This window comes from Oppia nitens, unplaced genomic scaffold (assembly GCF_028296485.1).
Source record: "Oppia nitens isolate AA-2021 unplaced genomic scaffold, nextdenovo-longstitch-racon4-pilon3 scaffold11_pilon_pilon_pilon, whole genome shotgun sequence".
Taxonomy (NCBI): domain Eukaryota; kingdom Metazoa; phylum Arthropoda; class Arachnida; order Sarcoptiformes; family Oppiidae; genus Oppia; species Oppia nitens.
This window is the reverse complement of record NW_026533190.1, coordinates 814,113-830,082: the sequence shown is the minus strand read 5'-3', so window position 1 is coordinate 830,082 and position 15,970 is coordinate 814,113. Positions and strand designations below refer to the sequence as shown.

Genomic DNA, 15,970 nt, shown 5'->3' with positions numbered 1-15,970 from the left:
TACTTTGGCGATAGGTGTCCTGAATAAGCCGTACGGTTGTCCCGATTTAGGAGATCAGTCTATTGATAGACAAACTTACAATAAGTAGTAAAGCAATGATAATAATGATTATGATATATTAATAATACAGTAAAGTGTTATATATAAAGTGTATATAAAATTTATCTATACATACATCAGATATTTGATTTTTTATTGTTAAATATTTATATTACCGATAAGTTTAAAAAAATAAACTTAATTTTATAATACATTTGGATATTAATAGACTGATCAGGATATTAATAGAAAATACACTTATTATTATAATATATTGTATTTATAGTTAAGTTTATTTTGTTAATCTTATTATAAATATATTTCAAAAAACAAATACCTGGTATGTATTATACTGTATATAAACTGAACCGGTATTATAATATACTGTACATGTATAAATTATATACTATTTATAATATAAGGTTTATAATTAGTATATAAATTATACCCATTTATAGTCAATTTGATCAGTTTGTGTGTGTAGTTATGGCAGATATAAAACATAAAACGGTATATAATATATACTACAGTATATATTTCTATATTTAAACTAATATTTATTATAATATCGGTTTTAAAATAATAACTAATTTTGTTTTTTGATCATTTATTTTGTAGGCAATCATGAATTTAGATAAAGAAATGTATCCGGAAATGAATTTTTTGATGAATACCGCGGAAAGTGATGTCAAGTTTGTCATCAATGGTGAACCAATTACGGCAATCAAAGCGGTGTTACGTTTGAAAAGTGATGTCTTTAGTGTCCAGTTTTCGGGCAATTGGCGCGACTCGGAGGACACTGCCATTGAGATCCGGGACACCACTCCGGAAGCCTTCAAAGTTATGCTCGGATTTATATATACCGAACAATTGGTATTCAACGACAACAAAGACGTGGATCACATTCAACATGTGCTGAAACTTAGCAAAAAATATCAATTGAAACGATTGAAAAAACTTGTTATCCAACACATCCTATCCATACTAACTGTCCATAACATTGAACATATCGGCCGATTGGCGTTTGATTATGAATTGGATGAACTTATCGCTGCCGTCAAGACATTCATTGATAAAAACTTTAAACAATTGTTGCAAAAGTCGCCCAAAGAGTTGAATGCCATCAACAATGCCTGCAATAATCGATTGATTGAAAAGTTTAGCCAACATTTCAATAGTATTGACACTATGTTTTCAGTACCAACTTATGACATAAAAACTGGTTCAATCAATAGTTATGAAATCGGTCAGTACACCTGTACTTATCAAAACCAAACTAACTGTCCGATTAAAACCATTGATATCAACAAAGTGCCAAAATTAGTCCATTCATATTCATATATTAATAATGATTATATCAGGAAATATAGATTTGATTGTTAAAAATATGTTTTATTTGTTAATTGCACTGTTAATTGTGAATAAACTATAGCTTGTAATCACATTATTATTATTATTAAAATATGAAAATTTTATTAACAGTCAAAATTGAACCATTTTATTATTAATTATTATTTGATTTAAATTTTATTATTTAAATGAAAACTAAAAATTTTGATCAAATTTTTTGAAAATAGCATTTATATACTAAAATTTATGATTTTCCTAATACTTTTTATTTACTAATAAATACTATTTTAAATTTTAGTTGATTATTACAAAACAAATTTGATTGACAGTGTTTTATTTGTTAACTTATTATTAAATATATGTAATTAAACAATAATTAAATCGCATTATGTTAGTTATATTTATATATAAAATAAATAAAATTGATTAGAAAGTTTTTAAACATGTTTTTCATTTAATTAGTAATCGTTGATTTTTATTTGTGATAATTGTTTTTTTTTAAATTTCTTATAATATAATCATAATAGGAATATATAGTATTTCGAAAACATTTAATTTAATAGTTATTAAATCAATTAAATCAATAATAATCAATAATTTTTACTCGTAATATGATAGTAATGGCCAACAATAATATGTTATAAACAAAATTTGTTTCATTGATTTATTATTGTTAATTATAAATCAAAACTATATTTTTTGTAACAATTACTACCATAATTCACTAGTTTGGGCACATTATTGATATCAATGGCTTTAATGGTAGTACTCCTACTACTACTACTACTACTACTGATTATAGAGTTAGTACTGGTGGTGGTGTTGTTGTTATCATTATAAGTACAGGTGTACTGACCGATTTTATATGTATTAATAGTATTACCAGTTTTATCATAAGTTGGTACCGAAAACATAGTGTCAATACTATTGAAATGTTGGCTAAACTTTTCAATCAACAGATTATTGCAGGCATTGTTAATGTCATTCAAATCTTTTGGTGACTTTTTCAACAATTGTTTAAAATTTTCATCAATTAATGTCTTGACGGCAGCGATCAGTTCATCCAATTCATAGTCAAACGCCAATTGGCCGACCAGTTGAATGTTATGTACAGTTAGTATGGATAGGATGTGTTGGATAACAAGTTTTTTCAATCGTTTCAATTGATATTTTTCGCTTAGTTTCAGCACATGGTGTATGTGATCGACGTCTTTGTTATCATTGAATACCAATTGCTCGGTATATATAAATCCGAGCATAACTTTGAAGGCTTCCGGAGTGGTGTCCACGATCTCAACGGCAGTGTCCTCCGAGTCGCGCCAATTGCCCGAAAACTGGACACTAAAGACATCACTTTTCAAACGTAACACCGCTTTTATTGCCGGAACTTCTTCACCATTGATGACAAACTTGACATCACTTTCCGCAGTATTCAACAAAAAATTCATTTCCGGATACATTTCTTTATCTAAATTCATGATTGCCTACAAAATAAATGATCAAAAAACAAAATTAGTTATTATTTTAAAACCGATATTATAATAAATATTAGTTTAAATATTGAAATATATAGTATATATTATATACCGTTTTAGGTTTAATATCTGCCATAACTATACACACAAACTGATCAAATTGACTATAAATGGGTATACTATTTATAAACCTTATATTATATACAGTATATAAGTTATATTCACACATATTATAATACCGGTTCAGTTTATATACAGTTTATTTATAATAAATACCAGGTATTTGTTTTTGAAATATATTTATAATAAGATTAACAAAATAAACTTAATTTTGAATACAATACTATATAGAAAATGTATTTTCTATTAATATCCTAATCAGTCTATTAATATCCAAATGTAGTTTAAAATAAAGTTTAGTTTTGATATACTTTCAGGTAATTTATAAATATTTCAAAAACAAATACCTGGTATCGATAAAACTTTTTATTTAACACTTTACTGTATTATCAATATATCATATCATTATTATCATTGCTGTACTACTACTTATTGTAAGTTTGTCACTCAATTTGTCTGATCTACTGATGAGGACAACCGTACGGCTCATTCAGTACACTTGAGCTAAAGTATAGCATATATGATATGTTAATAAAGTGGATATAAAAGTTATAATACATAACAGATATTTGATTTTAAAATATTTATAATTTGTTTAGCAAATAAACTTAATTTTAAGTACATTGGATATAAACTTAACCGGTATTATTTAATATGTGTATAGAAATTATATACTGTATATAGAGTAATATAAGTGTTTACAGAGTATATAAATTATACCCATTTATACTCAATTTGATCAGTTTGTGTGTATAGTTATGGCAGATATTAAACGGTATATAATATATACTTAAACTTATACTAATTGTAATGTCTTTTATTAAAATAATAACTTTTTTTGTTGTTTTTCTGATCATTTATTTTGTAGGCAATCATGAATTTGGATAAAGAAATGTATCCGGAAATGAATTTTTTTGATGAATACCGCGGAAAGTGATGTCAAGTTTGTCATCAATGGTGAAACAGTTCCGGCAATCAAAGCGATGTTACGTTTGAAAAGTGTGATATTTAGTGTCCAGTTTTCGGGCAATTGGCGCGACTCGGAGGACACATTTAATGGTTAATAATATTTTTTATAACTAACTATATATATAACTTATAATAACATTAATATGTTATAAGAATTAAAAAAAAAATTAACTAACATTCAAATTTTAATTAATTATTATTTTTTTTATTGAAATTTTTTTTTTGAACTAAATATACCGGTATATATACAGTATCAATATCGTATACTGTATATAAGATTATATATCAATTATTATATAATAAGATATTATATTTATTGAATATTTTCGATAAAATTGATTATAAAATTTTTTATAAAATTAGTTTTTATCAATCATGAAACCTAATGGATATATAATGATAGATATCAACAAACAAACAAAAATCGGTTGATATACCTGTGCGGGTATATAATGGTTAACGGTGTACTAACGGTACCCCCTCTCACCCTCCCCCCCAAAAAAAAATTATATTTAAAAATAATAATAATATACGATAAATGTAATTATCAATAAACAGATATTATATTTTTTTTAAAAATAAGCAAAAAAAATTATATTAAATGTTTTTAATAATAATAGTATTTATATAATATTTAATTTTATTTATACTAATAATACTGTATTATATAGTAAACATATATAAGTTTTTTTAATATATTTATTTATAACATAATTATTTTTTTTCACTATAAATCCTATTAAAAATTATTGTCATTTTTATTTAAAAAAATATCTATACTCTAAAAACAAAATTTTATAAACAATGTGCTAATTAATTGATATGAATATAATATTTATTTATTTTTTTAAAATAATAATATTATTTACTTAAAGTAGTTGACAGTTACAGTACAATATATACTGTACTAATCAATCAACTAATTATCACATGTTATCAAATTATAATACCTTTATATATATATATATATATATATATATATATATATATATATATATATAGTTTACTACAGTATATACCGGTATACTGTGTATATTGTATTATCAATAATAGCCTAGAAATAAATTATCATAAATACCAAACAATCATAAAAATAATAATAATAAAATTTTATACATTTCATGAAATGCAATATATTAATAAAAACAGGTATTATTTTTAGCCCTAGTTTTCATGTATTATAAATGTGTTATAAATACTTTAATATTTATTTATTTATTGTATTTACTTATCAATCTATCTATCTATCTATCTATCAATCAATTAGTCATTTTGTTTCAAAAAATACTGTCTACTAATCATATGATATGACAATATATGATGATATGCACTGTACGTGAGTTATACTGTAAATCAAAAGTAAAGTAAACTTCAATTCAAAAATTATTGTAAACTATAATTAAAACAAAAACAATAAAAATATTTGAATATTTATTTGAAACAAATTAAAAAAAAATTGAAATTATTTATTTATTATTGTTTTAGCTGTCTATATATTGTAATATATATATATATATATATATATATATTGATTGCATTAAATGTATTGTAATAACTATTAAAATTTATTAGTTTTTTGGTGACTAATACTAATAGTAGTAATAATAATAATAATAAAGTAGTAGTAATTCAATAGTAAAAGTGATTTATCAAAAAAAATTATTATTATTATTATATGATAACATTAATTACATATTATATAATATACATTAATTTTGTTTGTTTGTTAATATATTTTTTTAATCATCAAAAAAATAATGATAAAAACTATAGTATTATTTGCGATAAAATTATGACTAATCGACTAATTTTCGTTAAGTTTTTTTTAAAAAAAAGTTATTATTAAATACTATATTATTTTTTGAATATTAAAACCAAATTTTTATTGTGTGTGTGTTTTTTGCCGACTAATTAAATAACTGTCACTTATATAAAAAAAATACAGTAATTATAAACCAAACAAAACTTTTTTTTAAGCAGTAATTAATTGTTTAAACAAAAAATTATTAATAAAACAATTGTGTCTCAAAAAAAGTGATAAAAATTTTAATTTTCAATAAATTAAACTAAAAAAAGTTTCCCAAAAAAAATCATGTTTTCAATAATAATTATTAATTAAATTAATTAATCATTGATTATAATTTGTGATTAAATTTTTATTTTATTTTTTTATTGATATTATTTGATAATAACTTTATTTTTTAATAGTTTTTAAGTGTGTTTTTTTGAAGATTTAATTACATTTTAATGTAATAATAATTATTAATAATTATTATAATTATCAATAATGACAGCAACCGTACAGCGAAAGTATAGCCAAAACTTCGGCGGTACCGTCGGCTCCAACTCCCAGTTCCCGTCCCAGTCATCGTCGGCGGTATCGTTGTCACCGAACGGTCCATCGCTGGTCATATTTAGCGAACTACGGGAAGAGTACTCGCTCTGGGATGACCAGTACATACCGTGCCGTTTCTATGTTGATCCGACATTGAATATCATTGCCGATAAGGTTGGCCTCTATCCGATGGGTTGGACGGATCGGGAACGTGATTCGGCTCTCATGAAAATGGTATTCAATGAGTCAACGGTTGATGAGTTTGACGAACGAACAGTTTGTTTCCCGATTAAAGACATACCGACTGCACCACTGATGGACAGTTCACTGGCCAGTATTGGCGGCGGTGATAATGGCCAACAACAACAGCCGTCAGCGGCGGCGACGTACTATCAGTTTTGCTATTTTCATCCGTTCGGAGCCTATACTCGGTATCAGTTGTGCGGCCGATCGCCGCCGTTCCGTATCATAACCTATCGCCAGAGTAGTAGTAGTCGCCATAGTAATGACCGTAGTGTCCGGCCTCGATCGATGCCAGTGCCCGGCGGCCTGACATCGACGCCCAGGGCTGCCACTGGCCCTGCCGTTGCGTTTGCGGCCAACTATGTCCAGCCGAGTGCACCGAATCTATCGAAACTCTATCCAAATCTAATCGATATTAGTCTGAATCAAACGATACCGAAATCGACAGCTGCTATGATGGACAGCCTATCCGATCATTGGGACATCGATCTGAGCACTGGTAGTAGTAATAAGGAAAACAACCATCAGATCATCAGCGATGCGGATACGGCAGTCAAACTGCTCGAGTATCGGCTGGAGGCCAAAGACCGGCAGTTACGTGAACTCAAGCACAGCTACGAACAACAAATGCTAGTAAAAGATACCGAATTGGAAACATTGACCGCACGGCTGACGATGACTGACCAACAGCTGGAGTCTATGGACTGTGAACTGCGACTGAAATACCGGACCGACCAGAATGTCGAGAAAATGCAATCAGATTTGTTGGAAACGATTCGTTTGGCCGAAGCTAAGAGCCGATCGCTGGATGAACTGGTGGCCAGTAGGGACCGGGAGGTCAATCAATTGCGTCAAAAGGTATATATAAGCTATGAATTTACAGATCAATTGATTGATTTATTATTGATTTTTTATGTCCTAAATAGTGTTCATCTCAGGAGAAAATCATCGACAATATGAAGCATAAGCTTAGGATCAGTAGGTCAGAGCTGGATCTATACGAAAGTCAGGCCATCGATAACTTTGGCTCAAGTGTACTGAACGAGCCGTACGGTTCACCCGATCAGGAGATCAGTCTATTGAGAGACAAACTACAGGAAGTACAGCAAGACTTTGTTAACGTCAAAGCTGTCAACGAAAGTCTTCGGCGAAAATTGCAATCAATGGACACCAGACGTGGACTAACCGAACGGGAACTGGAGGTCGTCAGGCAGTCAACCGATGATCTAAGGGAACGATTGGATCATATGATTGAAGAGAAGTTGGAGGAAAAGTCGACTACTGATGAAGATATGCGCCAATATATGGCTAAAGATTATCATAGATCACCGATAGCTGGTCTACAGCAGCAGCAGCAGCACCGGGAGGTCATCAATGGAGTCGATAGGAGACAGTTGTTTAACAATAACAACAACACTACTACTACTACTGCCGGCAATATTATCACTATTAATGTCAACGAAATGATTGCCGATATGAAACAGTTGGCCATCGATAAGCTAATGCAAGCGCTGGCCGTTTGCAACGATTTCAAGTCGATGGCCGATACGGTGGCCGCGGCAATGGACAGCCGCTACGAGGCCGGTTGGAATTGTTTTGTCGGTGGCGACAGTTTTTCGCATAATCCACTGTTGCACGTGTTTGGCACGTATTTGTCGTTTACGGTCAACGATGTCAAGTGTGTTGTCTATCGTATTGAATGACTGGACGGACCGACACTTAATTAATGATCAGTAATCAGTAATTAAACTAATAATTAATGTATTAATAATAATATTATATAATTATTTTTTTTATATTTGTTTTCATTTATATTAATAATAATAATTTAAAACTAATTTTATAAAAAATCTTATTTTTTTGTTTGTATGTTATTTGGGATTATGTGTTCAAAAAAAAATTTTTAATTATAATTTTTTAATCATTGATAAAAAACATTTTTTATATTATAATATATCTATGACATAATGTATAATTCAATTATGAAAATTTTAATAATCAATAAATATTAATTCATTATATATTTTTTTAGGATTTAATCAATTAATTAACTTTTAATTATAACATTAAAATTTTTTAGCTAATTTATATAATTATTAATTAGTAATTTAATTTTTTTAAGTCTATTAATTAGCAAACATTTAGAAAAAGTATATAAATATTATAATAAAATTTCAATTATTTATTTTAATTATTTTACATAATAATATTTAAATACACATTTAAATGATAATAGAAAATTTTAAAAATAATAATAACAATGAAAAAAACATTTATTTATTCAAATTTTTTAAATATATATGTAGTTAACTATTAAATCAGTTAATTTTAAGTAAATTTGTTGAAAAACCTAAATTAATAAATTTGAGATAAAATAAACAAAATTAAAAAAATAGTTTAATGTAAAATTTATAATAGTTTAATTATAATTAACGACCCTGATAATGTTTGATTGTTTTTGAATGTTTACAATTTGAAATTTTAAATATATATATATTAAAATTTAATAATAATTTTTATAATATTATAAATTAAATTAATTATTTACAAATATAATTGACCTTGAATAATATGTTTGGTTAAACTTACAATGTTCAGTACCAGTTTTACCATCCTCAATTTAATTAAAAATTTTAAAAAAATTTAGTTAAAAAATAACAAAAATAATAATTAGTTATTTATCATGGTACTATTTATAAATACTAATTAATTAATTAATTAATAATTACTTTCATTAATATTCTATCGCATAGTTTTTGTTTATCTTTACAACTATTTTTATTTTTTTTAAATAAAAAATTATTTAATTAATTAATTAAAAAATTATAATATAATTAATTAATACGTTAGACTATGACTGTCCCAATCGGTAGTCGGGTCGCACTTGCATCGGACGACACCTCCCCGATCATCGCAACCAATACTATGGGGCGTAACAGTTGGTCTACAATAGTCGGTACCTGTTTTGTTATCCTTTAAAAAAATTAATTTTTTTTTGTTTAATTTATAATTTTAATTAAATTTTAATTAAATTTTAATTTACTTAAATTAAATTAATTGCTTGAAAATTTAATATATATATATATATATTTACATACTTTTATAATAGTTGTATCGCATTTATTATTAGTATAGAAACATCTATATATATATATATATATATATATATATATATATATATATATATATATATATATATATATTTATTTGAAAAAAATAATATTTAAATTAAACTTTATATCTATATATTATATATTTTTTAGGTAACTAAACAACAAAAACATACATTTCCTTATCCGAGTCCCATATATAGTGATACAAACATTTGCATTTCAATGAACCGTTTGAATCATCACAGCCTATAGAGTATTGGGTTATTTCAGGCTTACAGTGATCATCACCTGTACGTCCATCCTATTAGTGATTAATTTTTTTTTGTTTAGAAAAACATTTAATATTATTATTCAAATTATAATAAAAAAAATTATAATAAAAAAAATAATTTTTTAACATACTTTCATCCTATCAATACTGCAACTTATTTTATACATGCAACTGTTTTTTAGAAATAAATTTTAAAAATTATCTAGTTAAATTTATAAACAAATTTTTAAAAAAAAATTTATTTATTTAGTATACCTTTCCTTATCTGTATTCCAGGTATAGGGAGACTCGCATTTGCACTTTAAAACACCAGTTGAATCGTCACAGCCTATAGAGTGTTGGGTAATATCAGGCCTACAATGTTGTTCACCTGTTTTGCCATCCTATTTGAAAATTTTTTAATATTTAAGATTCAGATATTTAATTAATTATTTTTAAAAAAAAAATATTAAAACAATTATAACATTTTAAAAATAAAGTCAAATAATAATAATATTAAATATATATATATATATATATTTAAATAAACATACTTTCATCAAGTTAGTTTTGCAACTAATTTTATAATCGCAACTATAGTTTTTAGAATTTAGTAATATTTTTTAATTAAATTATTAAAATTTTAATATTTTTTTAGCTATAGCTAACATTTCTTGAACTGAATTCCATGTGTACGGTGAGTCACACTTGCATTTCATAATATTTGGCTGTAAATCATCACAGCCTGAGGAATGTTGGGTAATATCTGGTCTACAGTGATCAGCACCGGTACGTCCATCCTATTTGATAATTATAATTAATTGATTGAAAAAAAATGTTATATCTTTAGTAATATTTATTTAGTTTTTTTTAATTAAATATTTAATTTTAATTTATTAGTTAAATATACAAACTTTCATTTTATCAGTTTTACAGTTTAGTTTCAAACGATAACAATTGATGTCTATTATTGATAAACATAATGCTATAGTAATATCTATAGAAAATAATAATAATTTTAATTAAATATAATTTATTTATTTTTTTGAAAATAGATATATTAAATTTTAAAATGTTATAATTATTTTATTGATCTCATAAATTACTTACAAATTAAATTCATAATTTATTTAAATAATTAGTTGAATTTTAAACCCTATTATTAATATTAGAAAAATATTAGTTATATTTAAATTATAAATCATATTAATGTAATCTTAAAAAACTAATGATTTATTAATAGCAATATATAGTTATATTTATATAAATTTTTTCAATAATAAAAAAATACAGTACATTGTACTCTATGTTATGATATTATTTATAGTACAAAATTCAATGATAACAATTAATATTAATTATTTTTTATCAATCAATTAATTTTAATAAAACATCTATTATTTTATTATTTTTAGGATAAAATGTTATAATTATTTTTATTGTTTTACTTATAAATTAAATTCATGTTTTATTTATATATATAATTTTAGTTGAATTTTATAAACCGATTATTGAATATATATCAAAAAATATTTGTGTTATATTTAGACTAATAAATCATATTAATTAAATAATTTTTAGAAAATATTTTTTCAAACAAATTTTTTTTGAAAATTGTTTAATGAATTCTATGTGTGTGTGTGTGTGTGTGTGTGTGTGTGTGTGTGTGTGTGTTTTGTGAATTTTGAAATTCTGATTTCAGATTCGGTTAGATCAGCGAAAATAAGGTATAGGGGATCAACATTAAAATTTTGATATCTCTTCGGGAACATAGAGAAAATGGCGGCTAAAGTACAAAAAATTTTAGAAATTTTTTTATTAAGTATAGATTTGAATAAAGCATCTAAAACAAGCTTAAGAAATATGCATTAAAATTTTGATATCTCTTCGGGAACATAGAGAAAATGGCGGCCAAAGTACAAAAAAATTGTAGTTAAAAATTTTATAGTTAAGATTTGAATAAAGCATTATAAGAAAGGTATACGAATCAGAATTAAAATCTTAACATCTTTTCCGAAACATAAAATGGCGGCCAAAGTATAAAAATATTTTGTTAAAAATCACCAAAAATATTGCATCACCAGAAATATTGCATCACCAGAAATATTGCATCACCAGAAATATTGCATCACCAGAAATATTGCATCACCAGAAATATTGCATCACCAGAAATATTGCATCACCAGAAATATTGCATCACCAGAAATATTGCATCACCAGAAATATTGCATCACCAGAAATATTGCATCACCAGAAATATTGCATCACCAGAAATATTGCATCACCAGAAATATTGCATCACCAGAAATATTGCATCACCAGAAATATTGCATCACCAGAAATATTGCATCACCAGAAATATTGCATCACCAGAAATATTGCATCACCAGAAATATTGCATCACCAGAAATATTGCATCACCAGAAATATTGCATCACCAGAAATATTGCATCACCAGAAATATTGCATCACCAGAAATATTGCATCACCAGAAATATTGCATCACCAGAAATATTGCATCACCAGAAATATTGCATCACCAGAAATATTGCATCACCAGAAATATTGCATCACCAGAAATATTGCATCACCAGAAATATTGCATCACCAGAAATATTGCATCACCAGAAATATTGCATCACCAGAAATATTGCATCACCAGAAATATTGCATCACCAGTTTATACATATAATATGATATAATGACTCGTATGGACTAATGGTTATTAGGAATAAATATATTGTTTATAATATGACAAAAACAAGTAATTTACGTAATAAAAATTTGTTTTTGGTAATGCTTTCTAGCATTCTCAACTGGTTTTTTTTGAAATAACATTATTGTTATATTTATATATATATATTTTTGCTATAATAAAAAATTACAGTACATTGTACTCTATGTTATGATTTTAGTACAAAATTCAATGATAACACATAAAAATTCAATTGTTTTTTTAATCATCAAACATATATTAGATCTATATTAGTCTATATTAAGTCTATATTAGATATTTTATCACAAATTTTTTTTAAATAATATTATAACTACTATTTTTAAGTACAGTTTTTATTAAATTAAATTAAACAATATGTTTATGGAAATATTTTTTTAATATTATAGTCTAGACTTTAGATAATCATTTCAAAACTGGTTATAATAATTATTATCGAAAAAAAAATAAATATCTAATAGTCTAATGGTATATTGATATTAATTATATATTTTAATATTGTTTTATATTATTTTTCAAATTAGCAGTAATTATATCAGCATTTATCTAACAACTATAGGTAACTAATTTGTTAGTAAAAAAAATATTTAATCAGTAATAATAATCATTATTTTGCACAATAATTATTTAGAAATAATTCAATTAAAATAGTAGTAATTATTTTTTAACTAAATACTAGTAAACAAAAAAACATTTATTAATATAATTTTTAATTGCCGTAACTGTTAATCTAATAAGTAATTTAAATAATAATTATTTTTCAGTAATAATTATCAGTAATATCTAATAATAATTTTTAAAAATAATTTATCGCTAATCATTTAATTTTTATTTAATTAATTTATACAATTTATTATATATTCAATATATATTATAATAATAATAATATGTTTTTAAAAGTCATAAAAAATTATTACAATTTTTTTTAAAAATATATATATATATAACTTATTTATTATATTTATCATATGTTAATATTTTTAGTGAATATTTTTGTTGATTATAACTATTATTAATAATAATAGTTATAATATATATATATATATTTAATATTGTGATTAAAAAAAAATTAATATCTTTTAGTTGTTGACCAAAAAAAAAATCGTTATTAATATTATTGAAATATTGGGCGAAATTTTTTTTTTTTAATCAACAAATCATTGACCGCACAATTGATTGCAATCACTTCCCGACTCTCTCGGGTTTGCTTAAGATTGTTGTTGTCATCGATGAATGGTCTTAAGCCGACCGATCAAGTCATCCAATTTTAGTATTCAAACCCCAATCGACCCATCAATTCAATGTTGCCTATAGTTGGACATTGATTTCAAATGTTGGCCAACATTTGCCGCCAATCGTTTCAATTGATATCTATCGGCAAGTTTCAGGACATCCCTGATATGATTCAAATCTTTGCCGTCGCTTAACACCAATCGCTCGGTATATATAAAAATCAGCATAACTTTGAACGCCTCGGGAGTCGTGTCATTGATCACGACTTTGTTGTTGCTGTTGTTGTTGTTTTCACCGCCAGATTCAGGCCATTGGCCGGAAAACATTGACCGAAAAACTTCACTTTTGGCTTTCATAAAACTTATGTGTGCGGGAACTGATTGGCCATCGATAACGAACTGGACGTCAAAGTCATCGTCGGCGGCATTCATCAGATAATCTAACTCTGGATACAAATCTGGATCTAAATTCAGATTTGCCTACAATTAAGTAAAAAATAGTAATTAATAAAAAAAAATGTTTCAAATAAATCATTGATAAAAATGAATATTATTTCAATTATAAATATTTTATATATATATTAAAAAATATTTCAATTAAATATGTTATATATATATAAATTATTTGAATTTAATATGTTATATATATATAATTATTTCATTTAAATATGTTATATATATATATAATTATTTCATTTAAATATGTTATATATATATAAATTATTTGAATTTAATATGTTATATATATATAATTATTTCATTTAAATATGTTATATATATATAATTATTTCATTTAAATATGTTATATATATATAAATTATTTGAATTAAATATGTTATATATATATATTAAAAAAATATTTCAATTAAATATGTTATATATATATAATTATTTCATTTAAATATGTTATATATATATATAATTATTTCATTTAAATATGTTATATATATATATATAATTATTTCAATTAAATATTTTATATATATATTTTAAAAAAAATTATATACCATTTTATTATTAACTGATGATTGATCGGCCATTACTTATTGATCTACTAACTGATCCACAACTACAACAACAAAAATAATTTAAAATTTTTACTTATAATTAATTTATATAACTTATTAATTGATTGATCAAAAAAAAAAGTTATAATAATTAACAAAAAATATTATATTATTATATTGTTATTTGAATTTGAAATACTATTAGTTTTTTTTAACTATTGACTAAAAAAAAAATTTTTGTACAATAACTTCAATACATTTAAACAAAAAACTGTTTGATTATATTCACAACCAAAACACAATAGTAGAGGCACAAATAATCACATAGATTTATCATAGATTACACTTAATATATATATATATATACATACAAATAAAAATACAGTGTGTATATAATAACTATATGTATAAGGCGTGGTTCACATATTACGTTCGCACTTTTTAAGAAATCTAGACCCCTCCCTCCCCTAAGTTCGCAATTGTTCGCATGTAGTAATTTAAAAAAATTACGTTCGCTTATCCTTAACCGCTACCCCCCCCCCCCCACCACAAGAAATAAGATATTATCTAAATGCGAACGTTCTTAAAGTCTCTACCCCTCCCCTCCCCCTCGTTCGCAAAAGTTCGCTTTGGCTAACCCCCCCCCTCCCCTCAAGTGCGAACGTAATATGTGACGCCTAACATCTAAGTCTATGCTTTGTAGAAACTCCGCCCCCCTCTCAAGCATTAATAAACACTAATATTGTGTACGCGTATATACAGTACATACATACAATACTGTACAGTATAGTGGGCGGCCATTATTGTTTTGGTTTTGAATATAATCTAACAGTTTACTATATACATATTTACGCGCTAATCGAAAACCGACAACACAATAATAAAACATAGATTTTAAATGAATATATACATACAAAATGAGTGTATAATTATTACAATGCATTTATAAACCACGCCTCCTCTCTCTCTCTCTCTCTCTATAGCATTACACTAATAAATGTGTTGCACTCATGCGCCTAAAACACTGTTACATGTATTGTTGTGTGACATTGAAAAACAGTGTTAATTTTTAGTACTATTTGTTTCTATTTTAAATGTGATAA

At 25.2% G+C, this 15,970-nt stretch overlaps 5 protein-coding genes across 5 annotated transcripts; 2 read left to right on the top strand and 3 right to left on the bottom strand.

The window, feature by feature from the left end:
• Window positions 1-508: 508 nt before the first annotated feature.
• Window positions 509-1,422, top strand: LOC128953271 (speckle-type POZ protein-like). Its single transcript, XM_054298753.1, has 2 exons — window positions 509-549; window positions 658-1,422. Exons 1-2 carry the CDS (start codon window positions 526-528, stop codon window positions 1,420-1,422), a joined length of 789 nt encoding a protein of 262 aa, XP_054154728.1. The 5' UTR covers window positions 509-525.
• Window positions 1,423-1,438: 16 nt separating this feature from the next.
• Window positions 1,439-3,042, bottom strand: LOC128953262 (speckle-type POZ protein-like). Its single transcript, XM_054298743.1, has 3 exons — window positions 2,977-3,042; window positions 2,115-2,873; window positions 1,439-1,447 (listed from the first exon to the last, which is right to left on the bottom strand). The coding sequence occupies exons 1-3, from the start codon at window positions 2,998-3,000 to the stop codon at window positions 1,439-1,441; spliced, it is 792 nt and encodes a 263-aa protein (XP_054154718.1). The 5' UTR covers window positions 3,001-3,042.
• A 679-nt stretch (window positions 3,043-3,721) lies between these two features.
• On the top strand, window positions 3,722-8,259 carry LOC128966534 (uncharacterized). Its single transcript, XM_054313387.1, has 4 exons — window positions 3,722-3,759; window positions 3,853-4,043; window positions 6,248-7,389; window positions 7,458-8,259. The coding sequence occupies exons 2-4, from the start codon at window positions 3,902-3,904 to the stop codon at window positions 8,232-8,234; spliced, it is 2,061 nt and encodes a 686-aa protein (XP_054169362.1). The 5' UTR covers window positions 3,722-3,759; window positions 3,853-3,901; the 3' UTR covers window positions 8,235-8,259.
• Window positions 8,260-9,377: 1,118 nt separating this feature from the next.
• On the bottom strand, window positions 9,378-10,814 carry LOC128953252 (uncharacterized). Its single transcript, XM_054298731.1, has 7 exons — window positions 10,809-10,814; window positions 10,564-10,694; window positions 10,449-10,488; window positions 10,171-10,298; window positions 10,047-10,086; window positions 9,818-9,945; window positions 9,378-9,504 (listed from the first exon to the last, which is right to left on the bottom strand). The coding sequence occupies exons 1-7, from the start codon at window positions 10,812-10,814 to the stop codon at window positions 9,378-9,380; spliced, it is 600 nt and encodes a 199-aa protein (XP_054154706.1).
• A 2,947-nt stretch (window positions 10,815-13,761) lies between these two features.
• Window positions 13,762-15,746, bottom strand: LOC128952711 (speckle-type POZ protein-like). The gene is made up of 3 exons (XM_054298148.1): window positions 15,720-15,746; window positions 14,868-14,929; window positions 13,762-14,340 (listed from the first exon to the last, which is right to left on the bottom strand). The coding sequence occupies exons 2-3, from the start codon at window positions 14,898-14,900 to the stop codon at window positions 13,927-13,929; spliced, it is 447 nt and encodes a 148-aa protein (XP_054154123.1). The 5' UTR covers window positions 14,901-14,929; window positions 15,720-15,746; the 3' UTR covers window positions 13,762-13,926.
• Window positions 15,747-15,970: the final 224 nt, after the last annotated feature.